The sequence below is a fragment of the Dipodomys merriami genome, unplaced genomic scaffold (assembly GCF_024711535.1).
Source record: "Dipodomys merriami isolate MVZ:Mamm:240054 unplaced genomic scaffold, mDipMer1.0.p SCAF_354, whole genome shotgun sequence".
In the NCBI taxonomy this organism is placed as follows: domain Eukaryota; kingdom Metazoa; phylum Chordata; class Mammalia; order Rodentia; family Heteromyidae; genus Dipodomys; species Dipodomys merriami.
The window spans coordinates 324,196-351,138 of record NW_027205093.1 but is presented as its reverse complement, the minus strand read 5'-3'; the positions used below and the strand labels follow the sequence as shown (position 1 = coordinate 351,138).

The window sequence follows — 26,943 nt, the reverse complement described above, 5'->3', positions numbered from 1 at the left end:
CATACATACAAACAAAAATAAGTTTCTAACACAGTATCTCTATCTGGAAGTCACCTGGCTCTAATATGCCTTCTTATCATTAATACCAAGAGATGAATCTCTGAGGGTTCTAAACTGGTTCAGGTACTTCTCTGTTTATTGGGATAGAGAACGAAAAATTAAAATGTTCTTGGTGAGAACACCTCCTTGGGAAGAAGAAAAAGGGAGCCCAAAGGAAAGAGACAGTCTGGTTCTAGAGTGCTGCAAACCCTATTCTGCCAGATAGATGATGTGGTTTGTGATAAGCTGCTGCAGTACACAGACTGGTTTTAGCTTTGTCATTGCTAGACTAATTATCTTTAGTAAACAGTTTACTCTTTGTAAATGGTTAATTCATTAAGATGTTGGTATGGCTGTAGCAAAAAAAAAAAAAAAGGCAAGGAAAACACTGATGTTTAAGATTTGGGATCTTTAAAGAATCAATTTCAAATAAATCATTTGCCCAAATAATTGCAACCTGGAAAAAAATCATTTAATCACCTATAAAATAAATGTAGTCCAGGGCTGGGAAGGTGGCTCAGTGGTAGAGCGCTTGCCTTGCATGCCTGAGGCCCTGGGTTGGATTCCTCAGCACCACATAAGCAAAAAGAAAAAAGCCGGAAGTGGCGCTGTGGCTCAAGTGGTAGAGCGCTAGCCTTGAGCTGAAGAGCTGAGGGACAGTGCCCAGGCCCAGAGTTCAGGCCCCACGACTGGACCCAAAAAAAAAAAAAAAAAAAATGTAGTCCAAATGTAGAAGCAAGCTTTTCAACTGGAGACTTACCTGTGGCTATGTGCAGCTCTGATCCCTACAGTAGCCTAACCCTGGGATTGGCCCAAAAACTTCAATTCTGTGCAAGTCCATTTCCCTGACTGGTTCATTTCTCTTTCCCTTCTACAACATCACCACCAGCATAAGCATACAGTTCTGTCTTCCAACAATCCAGCATCCTCAACCATTGCCTATTTCCTTCTTTCCTTCCACAGCAACCTTCAGAGCTACCTATACTGCCCATAACCACCGTGGCCTCTTCCCACATTACATTACTTCATCCAGGCTTTAAAATGCATCAATCCTCTTTGTATAACCTTCCAACAGGCCTAACAAATATCTACACTTCTTTCTCTTGAATTTGGAAGGATGATGGTATATGCGATTGCAATTACATGAAAGAATAAGGTCAAGGAGAAAGAATGGGATGTTGGGGGGAGGTAAGGACAATTTTCAATAAGGTAGTCTCAGGGAAGATTTCACTGAAGTGATAAATGAACACAAGCCTGAGGAAAAAGGAGGATTCCTCCAGAAAGAACACCAAATACAGGGTCCTGGGGCAAGGGGTTGGAAAGAGTCTGGCAAGGAACCTAGAAGACCCGGGCAGTAAGAAAGTAGTGAAAAGTCCAGGACATGGCGGGGGCAGTGAAAGCCTTTGGCTTTTGCTTTAGATAATAGGAGAAGTAACTGGGGTGTTCTGAGTTGGGATAGGAGTATATAATCACTCACTGTGATCGCTATATTGAGAATAATAATGGCTGGGCATGGGGGCCAAGAATGAAGTAGAAAGACCACAAAAAAGGCAATTGTAATAACCCCAATGGTAACTTATACCAGGTGGCAGTAGAGGTGGTGATAAGATCCCAGGTACTGGTTTTGGCCATGATCAACAGGAATAATGAGGCCATTTATTGAGCTAGGGAAGATCAGAAGAGAAATAAAGTTTCAGAGGGAAGATCAGAAGTTCAGCAAGGCATAGGTAGTGTGAAATGCCCATCAAGACTAGTATTATATCAAGCTAGTTGTACTGAGCAGAAAGAAGTTGGAGATGAAGGTGTCAAGTGATAGAGGTGTCAACACTAGATTTGTAAATTTAAGGAATCATCACCAGAAAAGGTAGTCATGAAACAGCCATCAGTGAAGTTACCTACAGAAGAGGGCTAAAATTCCACATGAAGAAAAAATAAACCACAGAGGAGGAATAGCTATGGCCAAAGAGTAGGAAAGCTGGAAGAATGTGGGGTCTTACTGTCCTACTGCTGGTCAAACAAATGCCCAGAAGTTTAGTGGCTTAAAATATAAATTCCCTATTGTAAAGATCCCTTCCTCCACCTTGAAGCCTAATTCCAAGCTTCTGCTTCCATGGCAATCCCTCCATCTCTCAATGATGCCTGCCCACTTCTTTTACAAGGACCCTGTGATTGCCTTAAGCCCCAGGCTAGATAATCCAATGTCATCTTCCCACCTCTAGACCCTTACATTTAATCACGTTTACAAAGTCCCTTTTGCTTGTAGGCATAGTTATAGGTTCTGAGGATTATGATTCAAGTTATCTTTTCTTTGGGGAAGAGAAGTAGTGGTGGTTCTTCTGTCTATCAAACCCAGTATAGGGAAATAACCAAAAAGGTTAAGTGCTACGGTGGGCAAATTAAGGTGAGAGCACTGAATATGGCAAGGAGGAAGTCAGCAGCACCTTTGACAGGAACAAGTCCAATCAAGTGAAATGAAATAAGAATAGGTAAGCAGGACAGACAGCTTACACAATTTGCTCAATATGTTCTATTAAAAGGAACACAGATCAAGAAAAAAAAAATTCCCACATTGGAAAAAAACTTACAAAATGTGCCAGATGCTGGTGGTTCCTGCCTGTAATCCTAGTTACTCAGGAGGATGAGATTTGAGGATCACAGTTCAAAGCCTGGCCGGGCAGGAAGGTCCATGAGATTCTTATAGCCAATTAACTAACTACCAGAAAACCAGAAGTAGAGCTGTGGCTCAAAGTGGTAGAGTGTTAGCCTTGAACAAAAAGGCTCAGGGACAAGGTCCAGGCCTTGAGTTCAAGCCCCACAATCAACAAGAACAACAACAAAAAAGATACAGGGATACAGGGGTAATACCACACACCTAGAGTTCTTGGCATTGAATTACCACCAGGCTTGCCAGTACATAGCCTATGTAAATCGCACAGGCCTGTACCATAATGCCTTTCTTAGTAATACCTACTTCCTCCTCCAAGCCACTGTCACACACATATACAATTTGAACTAGGTGTTAATAAACCTTAAGAGTGCACAGGTTGTGGCATGCTAGCACTTTTGCAATGATTTTACTTATTCCAGAGCTTCTTTGTTCAGCAAGAGTTGCTTGTAAATCTCAAAATGGCAGAGCACCAACACCACATGAAAATCTACATGTGCAAATACAGGCAAGTTTGATGCTCCACCCTCCATTTGATAAGCAAGTTTGATGCTCCAGCTCTCATCTATCTCCCAAGCTCTACCTTCTTACCTGTTATTTTTTCCAACAGAGAAACATCTTGCACTTCCTGGGGCAGAGAAGCAATCTTCTGTCGAACGGTAGCATCTCCTGATGCAGCATTTTCCAGATCCTGCAAAGCTTTGATGAGTTCCTCAGTCTGTAAAATGAAGCACAAACAATACTAGCCATTAAGACATGTGGTGTTTAGTGCGACACTGATGGCTCACACCTATAATCCTAATTACTTAAGAAGCTGAGAACTGAAGATCCTGGTTGCAAGCCAGCTCAGATAGGAAAGTCAATGAGACTCTTATCTCCAATTACACCAAAAGCCTGAAGTGAAGCTGTAGCTCAAGTGGCAGAGTGCCAGCCTTGAGTGAAAAAGCCCAGGATCTGAGTTCAAACCCCAGTGCTAGTCCTCTCCCAAAAAAGACATGGAGTTTAATTAAAGGAAACTAGCTAGATTTAAATAAGGTACAGGAAAAATTTTAAAAAATGATCATTCAAAAAAAAACATACTAGTTACATAGCTTATATGGATGCTAGTAATATGCATTCTAAGAGAACATACAAAACAGGGATAGTACAAAAAAACAAATAAAAAAGCAAACTTTGAAGTCTCCAATAAGACATATAATTCTTTTAAGAAAATTAAGAGCATGCTTTACCAACGTAAGAAAATGGAGTTTAGTTCATATAGCTTACTTTCAAAGAAGTACTATTTCTAGCATTAAATAGTCTCTACTATAGAAAAACTGTATATATCAGCTGTTTAGCAACTATATACTGGGTAGTCAAATTCAAACTGAGTTCACTTTACAAAATAAGTATCACTCCCAAAATTAAATAAGCCAAATGTATTAACTCATTAAGAAAGAAAAATAAAAAGTAAGCCAAGAATAGACATTCTATATCTATTCAAAGAGTTTATCAAATCATCAGAAAGCACAGAATGCTGACAGGTCAGATAGTTCATGATGGCCTACAAGCAGCTGACTCCTAGGGAAATTCATTAGATGGTAGGAAGATCATCATGAAAGTTGAGAGCCCAAGCTCTTCTCTACATGCTTTTAGAGTAAAGATGTATAACTTGGTACTGCTATCACTTAAGCTTCAGGGCTTCTTAGTTATGTAAGTTCTGAATGCACCATTACGTAATAAAGTTGTTTAGGCAAATTAACAGGTAACTTGACCCAAAGAAAAGGACTTGGACAGCTAGGTGTGGTGTCACATATGTCATCCAGTACATGGAAGTCTGAAGCATGATTCCAAGTTTAAGGACAGCCCAGTAAGTTCCAGGGTAACCTATATTGCCCAAGACCCTGTCTCAAAACAAAGCAGAAATTAAGCTACCTGAAAAGTTAGCCTGGCTTTTTTAGTCTCATTTTCTTTAATTGTAAGTATACAAACCAAAAGTAGGTTTGAGGCTTTTTTGTTTTGTTTTGTTGTGCCTTAACTCAGGGCCTCAGTCTTTGTACTCACAGCTAGTGGCTACACTTGAACCACTCCTCAAGTTCTGTTTTTTTCCTAGTTAACTGGAGATAAGACTTTTGGAGGGTCTTGTACATTTGCCCAGGCTGGTTCCAAACCCCTATCCTGAGACCCAGGTTCCTCAATAGTTAGGATTATAGAAGTGAGCCACCAGTGCCTGGCTAAAGGACCAAGTAATACAAACATATGGGTGAAGACTAACTCCTTATTTTAATATTTAGCTATAGTATATAAATTTGAGATGACAGTTCTTAGGCTGTCATAACAGTTTCTACCCATTTCACAACAATCTACTGTTTAAGAACATTGAATTTCTAGGAGAGAAAAGAACAGCTCCAAGCCCTTTACAAAACAGGATCCCACTTGGAGTCATGGCACATAAGACAAAGGCAAAGCCCTTTGTCTGAAAAGCTTTTGGTGAGATCCTACCTCATCGACCTCAAGAGCTGCCCTCTGACAACTCTATACTATTGGTCACTAGCACCACCTTGTGGTATAATCTTCAACAAAGGGTCACTTCAAACTAGCTACCCTTCACTACTTTCAAGACCAAACATACCAAGAGGGGTCCTGCAGAAGGATCTTGGGGAGAATAGCTTCCAGGGTAGTCATCATCTTCCTCTTCTTGTATCTGTTGAAAAGTTCGCTTCAAAGATTTCTTTTCTTCTGTTGCTAAGGGAAATAGAAGCAACAATTTTAATCACATATCCTGCATTAATAGTCAAATACTCTATGTAAATACAGGGGAAAAGTGGTACTCATTTTCAGAGATGACTTAGTATTAACTTTTAAGTAGATTATTTGAGATTGGTTTTTTAAAGTCTTTACACTGCTGAAGAGTTAAAAAGGATCCTGGTCTGTCTTCTCAGATTGACCCTCTAGAAAAACATTACTAAAAACAAGCATCTACAACTGAAACACATCGAACTGTCTTATTTGGTTTAAAATCCTCATTTTTTTTTTGGGGGGGGGGGTCTGGTCTGGTCGTGGGGCCTGAACTCTGGGCCTGGGCACTGTCCCTCCGCTCTTCAGCTCAAGGCTAGCGCTCTACCACTTGAGCCACAGCGCCACTTCCGGCTTTTTTTTTTTTTTGCTTATGTGGTGCTGAGGAATCGAACCCAGGGCCTCATGCATGCAAGGCAAGCGCTCTACCACTGAGCCACCTTTCCAGCCCCCAAAATCCTCGGGGTTTTTTTTTTTTTTTGTCGGTCGTGGGGCTTGAACTCTGGGCCTGGGCGCTGTCCCTCAGCTCTTCAGCTCAAGGCGAGCGCTCTACCACTTGAGCTACAGTGCCACTTCCGGTTTTCTGGTGGTTTATTGGAGATAGGAGTCTCACGGTCTTTCTTGCCCGGGCTGGCTTTGAACCGCGATCCTCAGATCTCAGCCTCCTGAGTAGCTAGGATTACAGGCATGAGCCACCAGAGCCCGGCAATCCTCGTATTTTTTAAGAGAGTTATAAAACCTATCAGGCAATATAATTAAGTAGACAATTCATACAAGGGTTTAGAAAAATATACTGCTAAATAAAAACAGAGATACTTTATGGGACATCTAATGATCCATTCCGAGTCTAAATACAAACATCCTTTAAACTATTCTTAAAAACCCAAACCACAGGAGTGGCGCTGTGGCTCAAGTGGTAGAGCACTAGCCTTGAGCTGAAGAGCTCAGGGACAGCGCCCAGGCCGAGTTCAAGCCCCATAACTGACCAAAACCTAAAACAAACAAAAAAAAACAAACCAGCACTGGGGATGTGGCTTAGTGACAGAGTGCTTGCCTAACATGCACAAAACCCTGGTTTCGATTCCTCAGCACTACATACACAGAAAAAGCTGGGTGGTGCTGTGGCTCTAGTGGTAGAGTGCTAGCCTTGAGCAAAATAAGCTTAGGGATGATGCTCAGGCCCTGAGTTCAAGCCCCAGGACTGGCAAAAAAATATATATATAAACCTAATCTTACCTTAACTACTTTCCTTTGGAGAAATGTAATTGATATACTACTTGGAGAAACTACCTAAGTTACCATTTAAAAATTAACCATGTTTAAAGCTCACAGGTTACATTTTTTCTTATCTGTACCAAATGCATTGCTATGATAGATATGTTAGTTCTAAAATATTTTCTACTGCATCCAATTGGACAACAAAATAAATGAATAAATGACAAACAACTGTGGGAGATAGATCTAAATGATAAATTCTGGCTTAGAAAATAAAAGTATTAGGCACAGTAAACACAGGCATTATAATGGCTTCTTTACTTTTAATCTTTTCAACAATTCTGAGGTTTAGTATTTACAAGTGAGGAAAAAAGGCCCAGGGATATTAAATAACTCCATGGTGGCAATCATTGCTATAGTTACAATGCTCTGAACTTTCAATCAATTCAGACAGCCATTCAAAATAATTTAATATTTGGGAGGTGAACATAAAGGATGGGTCACAATTTAAGGTCAGCCCAGGCAAAAAGAAGTTAATGAGAGTCCATCTTGACCAACAGTTGGATTCAATGGTACACATCTGTCATCCCCAGCAACATGGGGAAAACACAGTGGGAGGATGGATCACAGGCCAAGTGAGCCTGGGAATAAAAAAAAAAAGACTCTGAAAATAATCATACAAAGAGGCCAAAAATATAAGTTGAAGGGCAATAAGGCCTTGAGCTCAGTCCCAGTATCACCAAAAAGTTTTAAAAAACTAAAAAAAATCTAGCCAATCCACTGGTCTCATTCTTACGTCAGAAAGTAAATATGTTTCACTACATGACCAGTTCCTGGTCATGAATTTTATTTACACTCCCTTTCACATTCATCTACCCTGCCTGTTTTCAGGCAGGTCTAACACTGCAGGGGTCAGTGTCCTGTCTTTGTATTATATGCCTTCTCCTCATCGTGGCAACTTGTCCTGGGGACAAGCGATCCTAGTTACTAAGCTTAAGTACACCTTCCACAGACCTGAGTATGATAGAATTTCAAATACCAAGGCAGACTGAAACTAACATGAAGACTAAAGCTGTTCTGAAAGTTTCCAAATCACATCAGAAACACAGCAATCTAACTGCAAATGTGGAGGACCTTCTAAAGGGTACCTCTCAGTTGAGTATGATGATGCATACCTGTAATTCTGCTACTCAGTTGGCTGAGGCAGGGAGAGCAAAAGTTCAAAAACAGTCGGGGCTACAGAGCAAGACTTTATCAAAAGAAAAAAAGGCATATCTGAAATAAATAAGAAACTTCAGATTTTATACAACTCTTAGAAACAAAAAAGAATGAGTAAATACTGTTGGTAACAGCCTCCTTATTCCTTGTTACCTTGCTGCTAAATAAAATATTTGTTTTCTTGAAGCAAGGTTTTGCTACCTAATACAGGTTACCTTTAAACTCAAGATCATCCTGGTTGTGGGAAGTCTTTAAAAGAACCTGCAACAAATAAAGAACTATTCCTTAAGGCACAATCTACTACCCTTATCATCTCACTGATTTGAGCAGCCAATCCAACTACAACTTGGAGTAGGCCCAGAGCTCATGCTCTTAACAACCACACTCTTCAGTCTTGTACAAAATCCAGGGAAATGAAAATATTTTAAATTTTCTCCTAGTTTTGCCACTGGCTCATATAGCAGAAACTCTGGAATATTCAATATTAGAACTGAGAGGAGCAAATAAAAATCCTATCATCAGGGGCTGGGAAGGTGGCTCAGTGGTAGAGCGCTCGCCTTGCATGCATGAGGCCCTGGGTTCAATTCATCAGCACCACATAACCAGAAAAAAAAGCCGGAAGTGGTGCTATGGCTCAAGTTGGGGAATGCTTGCCTTGAGCTGAAGAGCTGAGGGACAGAGCCCAGGCCCAGAGTTCAGGCCCATGACCGGACCCCCAAAAAAACAAAAAAACAAAAAAAAATCCTAGCATCATCCCATTCTGTATTAATTCAATCAATTATCACCAAAACCTTAGGAGGAGTTACTATTAACAGCCATATTGGACAGTGAGGAACTGAGGCTCAAGGAGGTCAAATGCTGGGCTCAAGGTCACACAGCTTCAGAAATAGCAGGGAAAGGACTGATTCTCTGGAAGTATCAATTTCTAAATTATATTAAGGACCAGGAAAATTGATAATCTGTTCATAAATTCCTAAATAATTCAAGTCTAATGAGTCTATGTGCTTTCAGGAAATAAAGTCTGGTAAGAAGAATATCAGTCTTGAAGTCATAGAGACCGGGCTTGAATTTCTCCACTTATCAATTACCTCTTCTTAAATAAAATTACTGTACCTTTTCAGGCTTTCACATCATCACTTGAAATAGGAAAATGCCAAGCTCACAGAATGATTGTAAAGATGTAAAATAAAATAAAGCACACATGAAAAGCAGGCAGCAAAGAAACTAGTAGGGAAATTGTTGCTGGCTCCTTTGTATCTATCTACCTTTCCTTTCTAAATTCTTTCATTACTTCAGGATACTATTTGATTCATAAATGATTCTGAAAAATAGCAACATTCTATTCAGCCAATCAAAAGTATTTTGGTTTGAGTATTTGTAAGAACAACACACACACACACACACACACACACACACACACACACACACACACACACACACACACACACACACACACACACACACACACACACACACACACACACACACACACACACACACACACACACACGATACAGGTACAAGAACTCAAGAAATTTAAAATTCTAAACAGGATTTTTGAGCTCATGTAAGTTACAATGTTTTAAGAACTGTCAAAGTTTACAGAAAATGTTTTCTTGCCAAGGTAAACTCTATAAAGTTGCCTGAAAACAAATAATTATCCACAAATCACAAATATACTATGAAAGAACTATTCAAATTTGGAAATGAGCGTCTAAAAAAATCATCAGTATTTGAAAGAATTATGACAATCTATTCTGACAGTCCAAGTACAAAGAAGACAGTGAGAAGACAGAGTGAGTTAGCTGAGACCAATGTACATGCTGGAGCTTTTGATGTGTATTTCATTTTTAAAGAATAAGGAAAGAAATTATCTTTAGATTAACATTATCCTCCACATAGATACTGCCAATGTTATTGTAAATGTCTATCCAGACCTTAAAAAAATTTAAAAACCTGTTATAAATATGCTCTCCAAGAACCACTGGAGTCACAACAATAGACATGAAAATAAAAAATTGTCTCACCAAGGCAAAATTTACTTCTGCAGAAGGGTATGCCATCAACCAGAAATCTGGCAGGCAAGTAAACAAAGCAAGCAGGCTGCTCTTCTATTTATCTGTAATGCCACAGGCCTTGCCCTCTGCTCAGATTGGCTGAGCTCAGGTTTACAACGTATTCAAAATTGACTAGTTGGAATAGGAGATGTATTAACATAAGGTGACTGTTAAGACTTTGAAAAGTAATTCCTCTTTTCCCCACCTGTACTTGCTGATATTGTCTTAGCAGAATAACCAAGAGCCAAGCCACCAGGCCAAAGAAGGAACCTTTTTAAGCAATCCTCTCTGAGAGAAAAGACAAGTTTTTCACATAAACCCAATAAGCTATTTTCACTATCTCTGCCAGAATCGTATTTGTCTAACCATTCCCTAAGTACAGAACTATTTCTCACTTCTCTCTTGCTCTTTGTAGCAGCCAGCATAGGTGTTTGCACAAAGAGAATGTCCAGCAAATGCTTGACTAGAAATTCTAACAGTGGCTTTAATAAACATTCCTTTTTAAAGCTTTCCAGTTTGACAAAAGGTGCTTTAAAGTATCAGCACTGTTTACCAAATGAACTAAAAGGCAGGGTACAGGAAAGAATGCTGTGTAATTCCCCAATGCTGTACAGAATGCCTCCAAAAGATACGAGACCAGCACTACCAGAATTCAAAGCAGAAAATAGCTCACTCTTCAGAATGACCCTAGAAATCCTAACCATGCTAAGTAACTGTCAGTCTGAAAGCACTTATATCATTCTTAGAAGGCCTTTAACCTAGTTTTGCAGACACATTACTGTGAAATGTATGTAACTTTAGATATGGAGATCCATGAAGGGTATATAATAAACAGTTTCTAAAGGAACAATATTGTCACCTAGGCTAATCCCAGTAGATTCTATAGCAGAGGCAAGTACAGAGCACCAGAGAGCAAAGGGGAGAATAACTACATATGCCCACACAAGCAAAGATGATATCAGAGTGACAGTCAAAGGGGCAGAAGGACATCTCAGGCACAGTGACAGAAAGGACAGAGGAGTGATTCTTTGCCAGCAGAGGATCCAGAGGGAAAAACTGATAAATCAGTGTAGCCATACAACAAGGTATGTGTGAGAAATTAGCCAAAAGAGAATCTAGAAAAGGTGAGCAAGCTAGTTAAGATTAGAAAGGGTCCTCAATCTTAGTACGAGGACTTGATCCTCCAGGCAATGAACATGTATAAATCAAGATCAGATCTGAAGCTTAGAAGTATGTCATGACAATTAGAAATAAACCACATCTAAGGAGAAGTTAAAACATTAATCAAGTAACATTTGAACTGTGTGTGTATGTGCGTGTGTGTGTGTTGGTCCTAAGGCTTGACCTAAGAGCCTGGGCACGGTCCCCAACTTGTCTGGCACAGGCAAGGGCTCCAGTCCTAGGCTAGGCCTCTACCACTCCAGATCCATGTCTGGCTTTTACTGGTTAATTAGAGATTAAATCTCATGGACCTGTCCCAGATGGCTTCAGTGATTCTTATATCTCAGTTTCCTAACTAGCTAGGATTACAGGCATGAGCCTGGCTTTTAATCTTTATTTATATGGAGGAAAAAAACAATCTCTTAGAATTTATAAAATTCACATATATATTTCCTCAGATACCTTGGATTAAGTAAAGACCACAATCAATTCTAGACAGTAAGTTGACTATCCTAAGACTATATTCCAAAACCACACCTATGATTAATAAAAGCAGGTTTCCAAAGAGCTCCAGGACTTATCCAAGATCCTGCAGTAGTTAATGGCAGGGTCTTGACCAGCTCTTACTGCAAGGTACTTCCATCCCAGTTACCCATAATGCTAGAGAACTTTGCTGCTCCTCTTCCTTGGGAAGGAGAGGCAAGGAGACACACAGCAAGTGAGGGACAAGGGATGACAGCATGAGCACTAGAACCAGTCTCATGCTGCGCATACTACAGAAACTCTCACCATCATTCATGATCGTCTCTGAAGAATCATAAAGTCGCTGATGGCTCACAGCAACCCCCAATGCCGCTTTTCATATCTGATTCGAAAGTAGGCAAAGACCAAGAGCTGTAAACATGTGGTGATGTTTCTACCTTTGGGGGGAGGGCTCTTGGAGTCCTCCATAGACAGCTTCAGCTGCTGTATGAACTCGCCGCCATATACACTTCTTTCTTGCCAGATGTTCAGCAATCTTTCTAAAGGTTTTTTACAGCCTTCATCTGCCTCTCTGCCCAGAAAAGATGAAAAGATATGTATAAGCTTACGATATTTTTGTTTTTAATTAGGACAGACCTATTTTTAAGTCAACATCTAACTAAATAATATACATATTTAAAAACAGAAGAGTAAAGTACAACTTATATTACTTCTATAACCAAAGTTCGATCAGAAACTACATTCTTCTTGTGGTAAGTGAGAAAGAGAGCATCATTTCATACAAGTTATCCATTTCCCCTTTTAAAAAAATGGGGAAAATAGGGGGAAAGGTTAATTGCTGAGTTTTACAGAGAATAATAAAAAACCTGTTTGTATCAATTGTAATTGCTTGCTTTAAGACATTAATTAAAATGTAGTGCCAAACATTCTGCTGGAAATAAAAATGGTCCAAACTTTTTAAGAATTTCAAAATAGCTTTAAAAACCACAAATGTTTGAAATGGGAAAGAAATTCACTACACTAACACATATGCACAAATACAATTATTACACATACATAAGCCAAGACTGATCTCCACTTGTTAACTCTTCACAATTATCTTAACACTATTTTCCTGTTCATAGAGGTGTCTAAGTGATACACTCAGAACACACCAAAAATTATGTGGTCCTTTAATTCATATTCTGAAAAAAGAAGTGAGGTTAATTTTTTTTCCTGTCATGTTACACTCTTGATAGAGAATCTGGGATGTAGTTCACTCTCACAGGAACCTCCTGCTACCATAAAATGCAAGACAACAAACAGACAAGTGGGAGGGACTTCTGCACAGAAATCAAATGTCCTTGGCTACCCATTGTGCTCCTGTGAGGATTCTGTTTTATCATGAGTGAGTGGAAGTCAATGATCTTATGCTGACTAACTTAAGGAGAAATACCTCTACATCTTAGGTTTTTAATTAATATCTTTATAAGAACTCTCAAGAAGAAACCATACCAAATGCAGAATAATAAACCCCTAACCTAACTGCACTCTTGTAAACCTTATGCTAACATTCATATGAACCTAACTACACTCTTGTAAACCTTATGTTAACATTCATATGAATGTGGTTTTCGCCTGGCCTGGTTAGACTACATTACTTATGAATTGTTAGTGGCAAAATTCACTGAACTGGAACCAAAGGACGAAATTACAAATTGTACAAATTAATTCTTTGAATCGAATGTTTTATACTGCAGTCAGAGGTGATGGTTACAGGGGAAAAAAAGAGAAACACTTCTGCTTTTGATAGAGCTCAAAGATACTCACAGATTATATCACCTTTAAAATATACCCAGCAGTGAGTCCCTCTCATCCCTTCCTTCCTCTGCTGTCAACCTGGAAAAGCCATTGCCATCACCCAAATGAGTTAGGGCAACACCTCTAACTGTTCTTCCTGTTTCTATCTTGCTCCTCCTACAACCTTCTCTCAAGTTTTGTTTTGGTTTGGTTTTGGTGGGGGGTGTTGGTCCCAGGGCTTGAACTTGGCCTGAGCACTGTCCCTGCCATTCTTTTTCTCAAGGCTTGCACTCTACCACTTGAGCCACAGTGCCACTTCTGGCTTTTTCTGAGTAGTTTATTGAAGATAAAGAGTCTCATGGACTTTCCTGCCCAGACTGGCTTCCAACCATGATCCCATCTCAGCCTCCTCAGTGAGCCACCAGCGTTCAGCCAGCCCCATTCAAGTCATTATTATTATTTTTTGTCAGTTATGGGGCTTGAACTCTGGGCCTAGGAACTGTCCCTGAGCTCTTCAGCTCAAGGCGAGCACTCTACCACTGGAGCCACAGCACCATTTCCAGTTTTCTGGTGGTTAATTGAAAATAAGAGTCTCATGGACTTTCCTGCTGGGGCTGGCTTTGAACCATGATCCTCAGATCTCAGCCTCCTGAGTAGCTAGGAATACAGGCATGAACCACTGGCACCCAGACCCTCTCAAGTTTTAACACGGTAATTCTAGCTGATATGCTAAGTGGGATCAGATTTCTTCCCTTTCTCTCTCAGAATACAAGTCAAAGTCCATAGAAAACTTTGAAGGCAGTTTCTACTTGGCCCTTTGATTCTGATTTCAGTCCTACCTATGTTTTCTTTCTTGCCTTAGCACTTAAGTCAGCTTTTTTCCAAACAACAAGAGTGGTTCTTTCCCACTCGGCCTTCAGGTAGTTTAGTCCTTATCTACCTTTTCAGCAATCTTGCCCCAATTTCTTAATTTTCCTTCATATAAGCTAGTTTTTCATATACTATGGTTTACTTTCTGTTTGAAAGATATTCATGCCCCCCATAGACACCCTAAAATAAGCACAATAATTATCTGAATAGTAATCTTTTTTGAAAAAAAAATATAGCCAACTTTTAACAACCCCCTTCCTGTGTTAGGATCATTTATGTCAAATCAACTTAGCATTTACCACCTCAATCAGTGAATGTCTCTAGAACTCTAAGCTTAGAATACAAAGAATAAAGCCTTCAAGCCTGGCCTTAGGGCCTGACCCAGCAGCCCTTCTGATTTCTTAGGCTTCATCTCCTCTTGTTCCCTATCTGGGTCTCCACATTCTAGCAACACTCAACCATAACATTTTCTATTTGGAATTTGTTACTTCTTATGTGCACAATCTTTGTTCATCCTAACACTTTTCCTTTGAATGGAACACCCAAAATGGAACAAGTCAGAGCAAGAAAATATAATTCAGATAGCTAAAATATAAAGTATACAGAATGGAACTAGACTGTGCAGGGCCTTGAATGTCATATAAAGCATGTGGTCTGCAGACAATGTGATGAAATGTATGATTTCAGTAATAGTTATAATAACCAAATCACAACTGATCAGAGCTTAATTAGCTGACTGGTACTTTTAATGCAAAGTATGTTTTCTGAAGATTTTCCATTCACTTAAAAGAAAAAGTAGTCATGAAAACAAATTTTTATGAAGGATTTAGAAGTGACAATAATGTCAACCACCTCCCACTTACCATTCCTGGGGTATATGGGACTCAACTAAGACTAGGACTGCTGGGTGTTGGTGGCTCGAACTTGTTAATCCTCTCTACTCAGGAGACTAAGATCTGAGGACCACAGTTCAAAGCCAGCCAGGGCAGGAAAGTCCATGAGACTCTTTAGCTCCAAATAACCACCAAAAAAGCTGGAAGTGAAAATGTGGCTTAAGTGACACAGCGCCAGTCTTGAGCAAAAAAGCTGAGAGATAGCATCCAGGTTCGGAGTTCTAGTCCCAGTACCAGCAATTACACACAAAAAAGACCAGGACTGGTTTGGAATGGTTTCAGCCACATTATTAGACAGTGGAAACCAATATTCACTCTTGTTATAACCATAAGACATTTTCAAAGGCTAAAGCCAAAAAGAGGACTTAAACTGAACACACTAACCACGACACGTTATTTCCTGAGCACTGTAATAAATCAAGGTTTCGAAGTTTCAAAGTTACAGGTAAAATATTCAAAACAAATTTTTATTAATGAAGTTTAAAATAAGTAGTTCCAATGTGAACTGGAAGTCACTTTAACAACTGGAATCAGAAACAACTAAAACACTAAAAGAAGGAACATTATCTTTTCACTAACCACTCCAAATTGAGAAATCTTTTAGTGAAAAAAGAACAAAAAGCCTTCATTATTGATCTATGAAGAAGTCGGAATGTAGTAATTACCTACATGACCACTATGCTGAATATTTTATATATATATTTTAATTCTTGTTAAATTACAAATCTCATCACTGTTTAATTTTCAATTATAGATGACATAACTGATTATAAAAGTGAACATACACACATACACATATACACACATTCATATATTTGCTGCCTGAAGTGTTAGCTGGACAACAATGGGCTTATCAAGTAAGATTGCGGGCTTTCCTTTCCGAAGTTCTTTGTCACTTTCTTGATACCATTGTAATCTGTGTATCTATCTTATGCCATACACAGCAGGGTTGGCTCACTATGAGCAGGGCTCACAAGTAGCTCCACTTCTAAAAGTACCTCATGTAAAGCCAGAGTAAAAATGCTCCTTTATAACTCTTCAGAAAAAGTGAAGAAAGAATGCTGGAGCCTACTACCTGCCCTTGGTGGCTGTCATACTTTGGGTCTGAAGTACTCCCCAAAGACTCTTAGAAGACTTGATACCCAAGTGACACTACTAGTGGCACTATTGAAAGTCAATTGGATCCTAAAGGGGCTAATTTCATCAATTACTTTATAAATCAGCTCATAGCTGAATGGGCTTCTTGGAGAAATGGATCACTGAAGACATGGCTTTGAAGGGTATATATATCATGTTTCTGGACCCTTCCTCTCTCTTCTGCTTCTCAGCCACCATTGACAGCTTTGTTCCACCACATACACAGTTAGGTTCCACCTCATAATACTCTAAAACAATGTAGCCAGCCAACCATGGATGGAAATAGTGTAAAGGAAATCATGAGTCAAATAAATCAAATCAATTGTTCTTCCTTTAAGTGGTTCACAGATGTTTTGTCATGGCAATGAAAAATTAACAGAGCAGTATCTAAAAGCTTGGGTCATTTCCTAATGACCAGGGTAGCTTGAGTCTAACTTGTGCAAATGGTGTGGCTCCAAGTGAATATCTTCAGGAACCTAGACTTACAGCAGAAGGTGTCCTATAAGACTGATCCTAATGAGAACTCCAGGTGCTGGGTCTCTAATGAGCCTGTTAGTCAGCACTTTCCACATGCTGGAATAATTATATCTGTGTGACTGCTGGGTGAGGACCCTTGAAAGCTTATACCCAGAGTCCATTTTTACTACATGCACCTTTCCCTTTGCTGTCTTTGCTTTAAATGTTGACAGTAAAGCTGTTGGGTTTTCCTGAACAGTCAAATCTAAAAGTGGTCTTGAAGACTAATATACTTCAACGCATAAATATCATGTGTACCACGCTTAATTTCCAATTTACGTCACCAGAAATTAAGTCTCTACTGAGCTTTAGAATATTTTACTTATCAGTCTACCCAGCAGCAACTCTTAAAATATCTACTAGTCATCTCAAACTCATTTTCTCCATCAAATCTTTCCTCAACCGCAAAGTGAAGAGCATCATCAGGTACCCAGAGAGTAAACTTCTTTAGCTTCCCTCCTCTACCCCATTACCTCCTACTTCCATCTACAATTATTGGAACTGTCTTCTCACTGCTTCTGAGTCCTAGCTAATGCTACTTTAGCATTCTCTATGGCAATGCTCTCCAAACTCATGTCTTTACAAGCCATTTTTAAAGTGGGCTTCTTGAAACTAGAGTTTTGTTTTGTTTTTGTGCTAGTACTCAGGTACTAGGTGCTGTCCCTTAGTTTAATTCACTCAAGGCTAACACTTTACCACTTGAGCCACAGCTCCACTTGTGGCTTTTTGGTGATTAATTAGATATAGGATCCTCATAAAGTTTCCTGCCCAGGATGGCTTCAAATGCGATCCTCAGATCTCGGCCTCCTGAGCTAGGATTACTGACTGGCCTGAGCCACCTGTGTCCCCCAAGTGCTTTACTGATGTCTCCTGAGACTTACAGGGCATTCATGACTGGTACTTGTCTAGCTCTGATCTCCTTTATCCCCCTTCTTCTTCTTCTGCTCACTGCTGTCTAACCACACTAGGTTTCATTCTGCTTCTTTTGTCACATTATTTCTATCTTGGATTCTTTTTTTGGGGGTCCAGTCGTGGGGCCTGAACTCTGGGCCTGGGCACTATCCCTCAGCTCTTCAGCTCAAGGCTAGCACTCCCCAACTTGAGCCACAGCGCCACTTCTGGCTTTTTTCTTTTTGCTTATGTGGTGCTAAGGAATCGAACCCAGGGCCTCATGCATGCAAGGCAAGCGCTCTACCACTGAGCCACCTTCCCAGCCCTATATTGTGTTCTTTTTTTTTTGGGGGGGGGTCCAGTCGTGGAGCCTGAACTCTGGGCCTGGGCGCTGTCCCTCAGCTCTTCAGCTCAAGGCTAGCGCTCTACCACTTGAGCCACAGTGCCACTTCCAGCTTTTATTCTTTTTGCTTATGTGGTGCTGGGGAATCAAACCCACGGCCTCATGCATACAAGGCAAGCGCTCTACCACTGAGCCACCTTCCCAGCCCTCTTGTGTTCTTAATAGCTGGTTGTTGATCACATTAAATGTGATTTCCTTAAAGAAGCTTCTCTTAACCTATACAAGGGATTCTATACTAGAGTACCATTCTGTTTTACTATGCTTATGTTGTCACTCTCTGAAAATGTCTAATTCATTTCATCACTGCTTTTTCCCTGCTATTCCCTTAGTTCCTGGATTAGAATCTAGCACATAAAAGGCACTCAAATGCATACATATAATACCCTCCAACATAGAAGAAAACAAGTCACTTGCCTGGACAAGTTCATAGACTGGCTAATTAAACTGCTACTCAAATCAAATGTATCCTATGAACGTGGCAGCTTTATCTAAACTGAGATTTTTGTTGGGACTTGGGGTAAGGAATTATCATAAAGATATTGTTAATAAACTTGGTCAATATTAATGGGTTAATTACCTTTGCTCATCAATTGGCCACAGAAAAGGCATATACACAGCATCATATACTTAGATACTCTTAGTTGATAAGGTATGTCAGGATTAAAGCAGTTTTTAGACTTTCTGTTCTAGTAATGGAGTGGGGGAAAGGAGTATGGAAACAAACATTCTGAATATGACACCCAACAGGACCTTAAAAGAAGAATGCAACAGAAAAAAATTAGGGATACTTTTATTTTACTGAGAAAGACCAGACTAGATAGCCCAAGATGTTTCCATAATGCCTTCTGCAGAGGTTTTCTTAGTTTAGTTTTGCTTTGAGTTTTTAGTGATCAAATCTTGCTCCATAATCCAGATTAGCCTCAAATTCATAATTGTCCTGCATCAGCCTGCTGAGTCCTGGGATTACAGACATGTAATGTGTAAGTTTCAAGATAGGGGAAGGTTTTACCCCCTTTTGCCATGCTAGGAATTTAACCCAAGGCCTTGTACATGCTAGGCAAGTGTTTTGACTCTTGATATTGCCTACCCCTTCTTTTCAACCACTTCTTATCCTTTTCTGGTTTCACAGCAACTAAAAAGATTATTGCTCAGTTTTTAAACAAATACTGCTATTGGTATAGGAAACAATTCTTGCCAATTCCCTAGGCCAAATATTTTCCCCAATCAGTCAATACAAAAAAATTAATAATAATTTGCTAGGCTCATGTCTATAATCTTAGCTACTAAACAGGTTGAGGATCTTAGAATCTTGGTTTGAAGCCAGACTTACCAGACAAAAACACAAGATTCTTATCTCCTATTATTCAGCAACAAGCTAGAAGATATGGCTGAAATGGTACAGGGGCATCCATGAGCAAAGAAGCCAAGTGAAAGCACATGACCCAGAATTCAAGCCCTAGTACCAGCAAAAATAAATAAATAAATACCTATCTTAACAAATACCTACTGAAACCTACTCTGTGCAAGGGCAGATCAGAATGTTGCCCAACTCCTATAACATCACATACATCAAGGCTATATAAATGGTACTTTCCTAAGTAACTAAGCAGCTCTGTGCCATATACTTTACTGGGTATTTGTCATATAGCAAAGAAGAAAAAAGAAGAAAATGGGGCTGGGAAGGTGGCTCAGTGGTAGAGCGCTTGCCTTGCATGCATGAGGCCCTGGGTTCGATTCCTCAGCACCACATAAGCAAAAAGAAAAAAGCTGGAAGTGGCACTGTGGCTCAAGTGGTAGAGCGCTCACCTTGAGCTGAAGAGCTGAGGGACAGTGGCCAGGCCCAGAGTTCAGGCCCCACAACTGGACCAAAAAAAAAAAAAAAAGAAGAAAATGGTGCCTCTCTTCATGGGTGAACAAAGCATGTGGGCAAAGCATTATATTTGACTTTTAACATATTTAGCTTCAAAATAACTCTAATGAGAGAGGTGGTATCAACCCCTTTAAACTAATTAGGAAACTGAGCCCATAGTTAAGTAATACATCCAGGCAACTCAGTGTTTCAGATAGAGCCAATACCTAAGAAATTATTAATTAAATTTCATCAAAACAACAGTTCCCTGTCTCTATTTTCAGAGAGCTACCCTAATAATCTGCTAAAAACTTACTCTGTTTTGAGAATTCCATAATTTTTAAGTTAACACATTCTATTTCAAAGCCCATGCTCATCCAAAGAAGAGATATCTGCATAGGCAACAAACAAACCCTTTTTCCATCTCAAGGAGCTAACCATCATTTCTTTTCCTTTGTATCTCTAATTTTCTTTTTTTCTAATTTTATTCCTTTAAACTTTTCAAGTACATCAGACTTCATTTCACATTTATGGTCTTTTATGACCTTAGACCTCAGAATATGCTAGTCTCCTTTTCACCCTTTCCACTTTCCTTTGCAAAGATCTATTTACTATCTTAGTGAAAAGTAGTTTTTCCTTGCCTTACTGGGACCCTACCTGGTACCTACAGAATGCTGTTGTTTTACAATAAACAGTGATTCCTAAGATTGATAAAATACATATTTTCTATATCAGCTGTGCGTGTGGCCTCTCTGCCACAACACACAATTGTAGCAGAATGTCTACTTTCCCACACTACTAATTACAGTTTTGCCGTTACAGATGTGACACTATTTTTAGTAAACCAGACGAGTACATATTCAGGAGGAAGTAAACAAGAAGCATAAGTAACTAATTTCCCCTACATACTACTTAGCTTTTTGATCATAAGCTAATGAGACAACTCAGCCAAGCCAAACAAAAAAACTACACTCAAAAAATACATAGCTGAATCTCTTTAATGCACCATAACATTTATATGCCTGAGATTTTCTTAAGGGCCCAACAAAACTTAAAACCATGGTTTGGATTTCACAACACTCTCTTAAGTACAAAGTTGCCAATTTATAAAGACTACCAGGAAAAAGGGAAAGTGAATGAGAAACAAAACAAAAAGATACAACATACCTGGCAACATGAGAAAATGCATCCACAAGAACAGATTCAAATTCTCTAGTGAACTCAGGTCCTTTCCTTTTACTGTTTTGGATGACATCATTTGCTAAGTACAGAAAAGTAAGCTTCCTGTTTGATTTGGCTGGAAAAAAAGAGAAAAGATAATTTAACTTATACCACAGAAATTCTTAATTCACAATTCTTATGTGTTAGGGTATTCTTGAAGAACATTAAGATAAACATTATCTACTTGTGACCAAGTAGAAATGTTTAAACAAAACCATGTATGGAACTCCTGAAGGTCTCTGACAGGGCAAGTTTAAGAATACAATTTCAAGAGAGAAAAGGGGAAAAAAACAGGTTAATGTCTTTCCATTGTTTTAACCTATAAAATTGACAAATACAAAAATAAGGAAGAAGGAAGAAGGAAGAAAGAAGGAAGAGGAGGAGGAGAAGAAGGAAAGAGGAGGAGGAGGAAATTTCACATCAGGTAAGGCAGCTCATGATTGCAATCTTAGTTACTCAAGAGGTTGATTTAAATCATTATAGTTCAGAGAACTCTAGACCCCATCTCAACTAATAAAAGCTGGTGGAGAGGGTGTTGTACTCCTGTCATTCAGCTACACAGGAAATATAAGACACAAGTCCATAAGCTTGAGATTCTATTTGAAATGTAACTAGACTGGGGGCATAGCTCAAGTTGGTACAGTGCTTGTCTATTGAATGGTATAGGGCCTGCCCAGTGAGCTCAAGGCTGGGATTCAAACACCAGCACCAATGGTGGGGAAGAAAAGGCAAAAAGGCATAGAACATGGCTCAAATAGTAGAGTGCCAAGCGCAGTGTGTCAGTGCCAAGTGTCAGTGCAAGACCCCAAATTCAAACCACAGTTCTGGAAAAAAAAAATCCTAAATGAAAATTACCATAAGAGAGTCAATATTAATGTTAAATCCAATACTTTCATGCCTCATGTTGCAACAGTGAATATTTCTAATGCATTCTTAATTATCAAATATTCCAGATAAGAGTTATATTTCAATTTTTTTAGGATTCTTATAATTTATAGTCTAAACTGACAATTTCTCTTTAGTACTCCAATAACCACAGTCAGTCAACAATACCAATACAGCAGAAATCTCTGAATGTACCAACAGATACTCATCTCAAATACAAATATGCATCAATGCTATATTATTATTGAAAATTTACACACACCTGAGCCTGGATATGCAAAATTATGGCTCCCACAAAAACCGTAATTCTTCTTTATTATACATACAAAATGTAGTATTTCCTATTACTCTGTATGGTATCATATTTTAAACCATCAAAACTTCAGGCAGTAAGTCTGAGTTACAGTTGCTGGGGGAACATCACTAATTCCCTGACTTTCATGCATAGTACTTCTCAACTGTAAAGTTACACCACTACCATTTTAGTTATAGTTTTCTTCTTAAATAAGTAAAAACGTAATTAGATATTTCAAGACACTAAGTTTTCTCCAATCCTAAATTATCTGAAAAACTCAAATAGGCTCTATGCCAACTTTCACATGCCTGAATAACTAGACCTTGTTCTATTGCTCTTAGAAACCATTTGTTTTTCTTTTTAAATTCACATAGCATACAAAAATTCTTATAGGCAAGCATACGATCTGACATTTTAAAATACAGCCACAAGAGAAGAATCCAAGTTAAAAACAAGATTTTTTTTAAAGTATATGATAAAGTATGTCTTTAAACACAAAATTAAATATGGTTATCTTAAATTATATTAACTTCTAGTAATAACCTAGTTTTTATGACAAACTAATAATAATGGAAAACTGGAGCCACCTTTACTATTCCAATTATTATTCAGAGGCAGGGCAAAGGTATCATTCTGGCAAAGACTTTTTTTTTTTTAAAGTCAGAATTCAGGGCCTGGCTGCTGTCCCTGAGCTCTTTTTTTGCTCAAGGCTAGCACTCTACCACTTTGAACCACAGTGCCACTTCTGGTTTTCTGGTGGTTAACTGGAGATAAGTGTCTCACAGATTTCCCTACCTAGGCTTGCTTTGAACTATGATTCACAGATCTCAGCCTCTTGAGTATCTAGGATTACAGGCATGAACCACCAGTACCCAGCTAAGACTTTTTTTTTTAAGTAAACGTTGCTTGAAATCACAGTAAATGAAGTGACCAATTCCATCATATCATAAAAACAAATTCAAAAATAACAACATTTGCCAGGCGCTGGTGACTCATACCTATTATAATCCTAGCTACTCAGGAGACCGAGATCTGAGGATCACGGTTCAAAGCTGGGCAGAAAAGCCAGGGAGACTCTTATCTCCAATTAACCACCATAAAACCGGAAGTGGCACTGTGGCTCAAGTGGTAGAGTACTCGCCTTGAGCTGAAGGACAGCGCCCAGGCCCAGAGTTCAAGACAAAAAATAAAAATAAATAACAACACTAAAGACATCATACATTTGCTAGACTAGCGGGGCTCACATACTACTTGAGTGAGATCAAGAGGATCAAAATTCAAGGCAAGCTTGTTCATAAAACTAGAGATAAACCCCTATCTCATCCAAAAAGCCAGCTGTGACGGCACCTCTCTGGCTTTGGTCCCAGCTTCAAAGGAGGCCACAGGTAGGAGGATGGCAGTCTAATACCTACCCTGGACAAAAAGTGAGACTCTATATACAAAAATAACCGAAAACAAAAAACAAACCCAGGGGCTGGGAAGGTGGCTCAGTGGTAGAGTGCTTGCCTTGCATATACTAGGCCCTGGGTTCGATTCCTCAGCACCACATAAGCAGAAAAAGCCAGAAATGGCACTGTGGCTCACATGGTAGAGCACTAGCCTTGAGCTGAAGAGCTGAGGAACAGTGCCCAGGCCCAGAGTTCAGGCTCCATGACTGACCAAAAAAAAAAAAGGCCCAATACATTTTCAGTATCATATGATATCTAAGAGTTTGGACAGTCATGGTTTTCATGCCAATTATCAACATTTCCAAGCTCGATTGGTTTTATTTAAAATAAAAACCACCTTCTTTCACTCTCACCATCTGCAACATAAGCATCCTGTGGGTAAAGAGGATAGGCCAAAGCCCTGGAGCACTGAAGTGCACAATCAACAGACACACACACAACCTGTGTAATCAATACTGGGTAACTATATGACAAAACAGATCCTTCTAGGCCCTACTTACGCCCATGCCAAACTGGCAGAACTAGTTGTTGAGCAAAATTAAATCAACTAGCTAATCAAAAGTTTTCACTTATTTGGCTGGTTTTGATGTCCTGAAAAAGATCTAAAGAGGGGAAAAGGCCTATTTACTTAAATTTAGGCTACAATACAAAACTCCATTAAAAATTAGTCATCTAAGATAAGAGAACTGAACACCAAAGTTTCTATAAAGGGGAGAAGTTCTTTGGTGCCTAAACAGATAAATTAAGAATAATTCCTAGAAAATGACACATCAGGAACAGAAGAAAGTACTAATTGAAGTGAGAAAAAGTAATTTTTGTAAATCTCCTATTTTGTTGGTATCTCAGCAAGTCTGTGAACACCAAGGATAAGAAAAATGATTTCATCAGATACTGATGTTCACTTTTAAAGACTCAGGGTGGTTGAGAATCTAAAGGATTGGCCAGTTCCCATTTTAATATGGGAGCACCGTCAATCCATGAGAAAATGAAGTATGGATATTAGAGGAAGACACCTCAATGTTTGGCAAAGAATTTCCCAGCTCTGCAGTGCCCAGTATGGAAGCCACCAGCATTTGTGGATATTGAACACTTGACTTGGAGCAAGTAACATTTGTGAGCTGAATTTTCAACTGAGTTCATTTAAAACTTTAGTTCCTTAATCGCACATTCTAAGTATTCAATAGCCACAGGTAGCAAGTGGCAACCTTGCTGGAAAGCACAAATTAACACTGGGATTGTCAATCATAATAGAGTGCTATTTAGATCTTTTACTCGCACATGAAAATGGTTTCAGAAACCACAATTTAACTCCTAACCTATACTTTAACTGTGTAATAGGCACTGTGCTAAATACTGTTGCATTACAGAGAAACCAAAACCAACTGTCTCCCTCAAAACATAAGAAAGATTAAGGATGAAGTAAATATTTAGCTGGTATGACAGGGTTAGAGACAGTAACTTATTCGAATAAAAATGATGGGTTTAGCTGGGCGCCAGTGGCTCATGCCTGTAATCCTAGCTACTCAGGAGGCTGAGATCTGAGAATCGAGGTTCAAAGCCAGCCCGGGCAGGAAAGTCTGTGAGACTCTCATCTCCAATAAACCACTAGAAAACCGGAAGTGGCGCTGTGGCTCAAGTGGTAGAGCGCTCACCTTGAGCTGAGGAGCACAGGGACAGCACTCAAGTGACCAAAAAAATGATGAGTTTGAAGACCATCTTAACTTATAAAATGCAGAGAGGCACTAGGTCCTTTAAAAAACCCACATCCACTGGGCGCCGGTGGCTCACGCCTGTAATCCTAGCTACTCAGAAGGCTGAGATCTGAGGATCACAGTTCAAAACCAGCCCAGGCACAAAAGTCTGTGAGACTCTTATCTCCAATAAATCACTCAGAAAATTGGAAGTGTCACTGTGGCTCAAGTGGTAGAGCTCTAGCCTTGAGCAGAAGAGCTGAGGAACAGTGCCCAGGCCCAGAGTTCAAGCCCCATGACTAACAAAAAAAAAAAATTAAAACAAACAAAAACAAAAAAATTAAAACAAACAAAAACAAAAACCCACATCTGCCAGACACTGGTGGCTCATACCTGTAATCCTAGCTTCCCAGGAGGTTGAGATCTGAGGGTCAAGGTAAAAAGCCAGTCCAGGCAGGAAAGTCTATGAGAATCTTATCTCCAATTAACCACCGGAAAACTAGAAGTGGCACTGTGGCTCAGAGTAACAGAGTGCTAGCCTTGAACAAAAGAGCTCAGGTACAACACCCAGGCTCTGAGTTCAAGCCCCAAACTGACAAAAAAAAAAAAAAAAGGTCCACAGTTTGCACCAGTTTGGACTCAAGTCCCAGCTATCTAAGCCACTTAATCTTGCTGTATCTTTATCTTGTCATCTATAAAATGAAGTTAATAATACTAGCCTATTTACAACATACAACTCTACTGCTTCACAAAAGCTTCACAAGAGAACTGACATTTGAGATGGTCCTTGACAATGTCAAGACGATCAGTGCTACCAGAGAGGATTTTGCCGAGCATCAACTCCTCTATTTTATTGTTTTACATACATTTCAACATATATTACAAATATTTACTTGAATGGTATAAAGGAGTAAATAGCACCTGGAGGTGACTCTGGAAGCCCCAGGCTCTACTTCTTTTTTTTTTTTTTTTTTGGGGGGGGGGGTCTGGTCTGGTCGTGGGGCCTGAACTCTGGGCCTGGGCGCTGTCCCTCAGCTCTTCAGCTCAAGGCTAGCGCTCTACTACTTGAGCCACAGCGCCACTTCCAGCTTTTTTCTTTTTGCTTATGTGGTGCTGAGGAATCCAACCCAGGGCCTCAGGCATGCAAGGCAAGCGCTTTACCACAGAGCCACCTTCCCAGCCCCCAGGCTCTACTTCTTAACAGCCTATAGAACTGAGGGGATCTCTATCTCCCTACAGTGTTAACATAGTGGGAGGGGGAGGAGGCTCTGCTACAGGCCCAAACATGGATTTTCTAAAATAATTCTGGAGTTTGGTGTCTGCTAGCCTAATGTAGCCTGAGCCTCAGTAGTTCAGAGGCCTTGAAAAATCCCAATTATCCACTTCAGTTTCCTCATCTATAAAACAGGGTAAGGCCACAGATCATGTGAAGTCACCTCCCATTGTACACAA

The 26,943-nt window shown here is 39.5% G+C and overlaps 1 protein-coding gene across 3 annotated transcripts in view; it reads right to left on the bottom strand.

Annotated features, from left to right (window-relative positions):
* The window catches only part of Rprd1b (regulation of nuclear pre-mRNA domain containing 1B), a 51,615-nt gene that overhangs the window by 22,930 nt on the left and 1,742 nt on the right, over positions 1-26,943 (bottom strand). For all 3 annotated transcript variants that reach the window (XM_069988327.1, XM_069988328.1, XM_069988326.1), the window contains exons 2-5: positions 21,119-21,248; positions 12,051-12,184; positions 5,316-5,428; positions 3,296-3,422 (exon numbers count right to left, since the gene is read on the bottom strand). In XM_069988327.1, coding sequence (XP_069844428.1) covers positions 3,296-3,422; positions 5,316-5,428; positions 12,051-12,184; positions 21,119-21,248 — 504 coding nt within the window. The remainder of the gene's footprint in view (positions 1-3,295; positions 3,423-5,315; positions 5,429-12,050; positions 12,185-21,118; positions 21,249-26,943) is intronic.